A 1,596-nucleotide genomic window follows, 5' to 3' on the forward strand; every position below is an offset into this window, starting at 1 on the left:
CACTTACTTAGTTCACTTGGTTTATAACTCTTGTCAATCAAGTACCGTTGCAGTATCTGGCGGCCATTAGCAGATTTTAAAAGAACATCTAGTGAAGTAAGAACATCCAACAACTTAAATGTAATATCGACCTCACCAGAGAAACATGATGTGTTATCTTTTCTATCAACCCGGCTCTGAGATTGGTGGAAGCTGTCGATACCCTTCAAAGCCAATTGCAACACCCTAAAACTATCATCAATGCTTAGTACTTCATGTCGTACGACGTATTTATAATAGAATGACCGCATAAATTCTTTTCGATAAATTTGCCCTTTTGTGTCCCAAAGAAAAGAATTTTCTTTTCTCATATCGATAGCCTTCTCTATGAACTCCAATGCCTTTGTGTAATCTTCTATTACAAGACTGTAGTATCTTGCAATCTGTTGAGCAATCATAGGATCTTCTAGAATGTGGAACCCCAGAATAAGTACTCTACAAGCTGCTTCTCTGTCAACTTCAGTTATCGCAAGTATAAGAGCTGAAAATGCCGGTTTATTAGATGGGTCAAACCCTGTAGGGTTTCTTTTTATAAGAAGATCATGTGTTCTTGCAGCAAGATATTCTCTGCTGTGTGATTTTGCAATAAGTAACTTGGAACTGAGATAGTTATCCACTATGGAGTTAAGGGGTTCGGAAGTCGTATCTTTTAAAATGAAATCAGCTACTTTTGGGTGGACAATCTTAAATCCTTGTACGCTTCCTACCTCAAAGATATCAACTTTAATCATTAAAAGTGAACTGCCCTCTGATATATCATACTCCCATGGACATTCTCTTTTCTTCTTTACAGAAAAGGCGAAGCCCATGAACTCATCACAGCATGGAATTGGAATGGCAGAGTCACGCTCAAACTTGCTAAATAAAGCACAGAACTTTATCAACTCAAGTTCTTGTGGATGTTGTTCTTGGAGATTACTAAGAATTCTGCTGACTGTTTTTTTTACGTACTCTGATTGAAACTCCTCCTTCATCACCATGAAAGCAAGAAGGCGGTCTGGCATGAAATCTTTATCTTTCTTCATCTTTACCTCAAGCTGATCATGTTTATTTTGAAACCATGCTTTCTCTTTGTCAGAAAGTGAATGCTCCAAAGAGAAGTTATAGTGATGTGACTCGGATTGTTCATTTTTTCCTTCTTTTCGTGATAAATTCCGTCTGCAGTTCAAAATAATGCATGTTCGGTCAGGAATATTTTTTGTCTTATATTCCAGCGAAATAATCATGTCAGTCAAATCATCATAGCAAAGGTTATCACTGACGATAACAATGGGCAAACACAGCCTTCTGTCGTCACCCTCTTCTCCATAGCTCCACATTTCCAAAATCTGAGACTCGGTCTGATCAGTGATCTTGTTTAGAATGATGCATCTGTATTTTTTGCGGAACTCCCATAGGACATGTTTTATAACAGTACTTGCACCGGCACCAGGTTGATGATAGAGGTGGATCCACTGAAATACCGCTTGTAAAGTCTTTGATTGCTGTGATGGCTCTTTAATCTTTGCTTCTACAAATTTTATTATTTTGTGCTTTATATCTCTTTGACAAACATGA

General features: G+C 37.7%; 1 protein-coding gene across 1 annotated transcript; it reads right to left on the reverse strand.

Moving 5' to 3' along the window:
- Positions 1-5: 5 nt before the first annotated feature.
- LOC117124495 (sterile alpha motif domain-containing protein 9-like) lies at positions 6-1,592 on the reverse strand (the record flags this gene model as incomplete). The annotated part of the gene is made up of 1 exon (XM_033270723.1): positions 6-1,592. A coding segment is annotated over one exon (1,587 nt), but the record flags the coding sequence as incomplete, so codon positions are not given.
- Positions 1,593-1,596: the final 4 nt, after the last annotated feature.

This window comes from Anneissia japonica, unplaced genomic scaffold (genome assembly GCF_011630105.1).
Source record: "Anneissia japonica isolate Jap-2015-1 unplaced genomic scaffold, ASM1163010v1 scaffold82295_len1596_cov238, whole genome shotgun sequence".
Taxonomy (NCBI): domain Eukaryota; kingdom Metazoa; phylum Echinodermata; class Crinoidea; order Comatulida; family Comatulidae; genus Anneissia; species Anneissia japonica.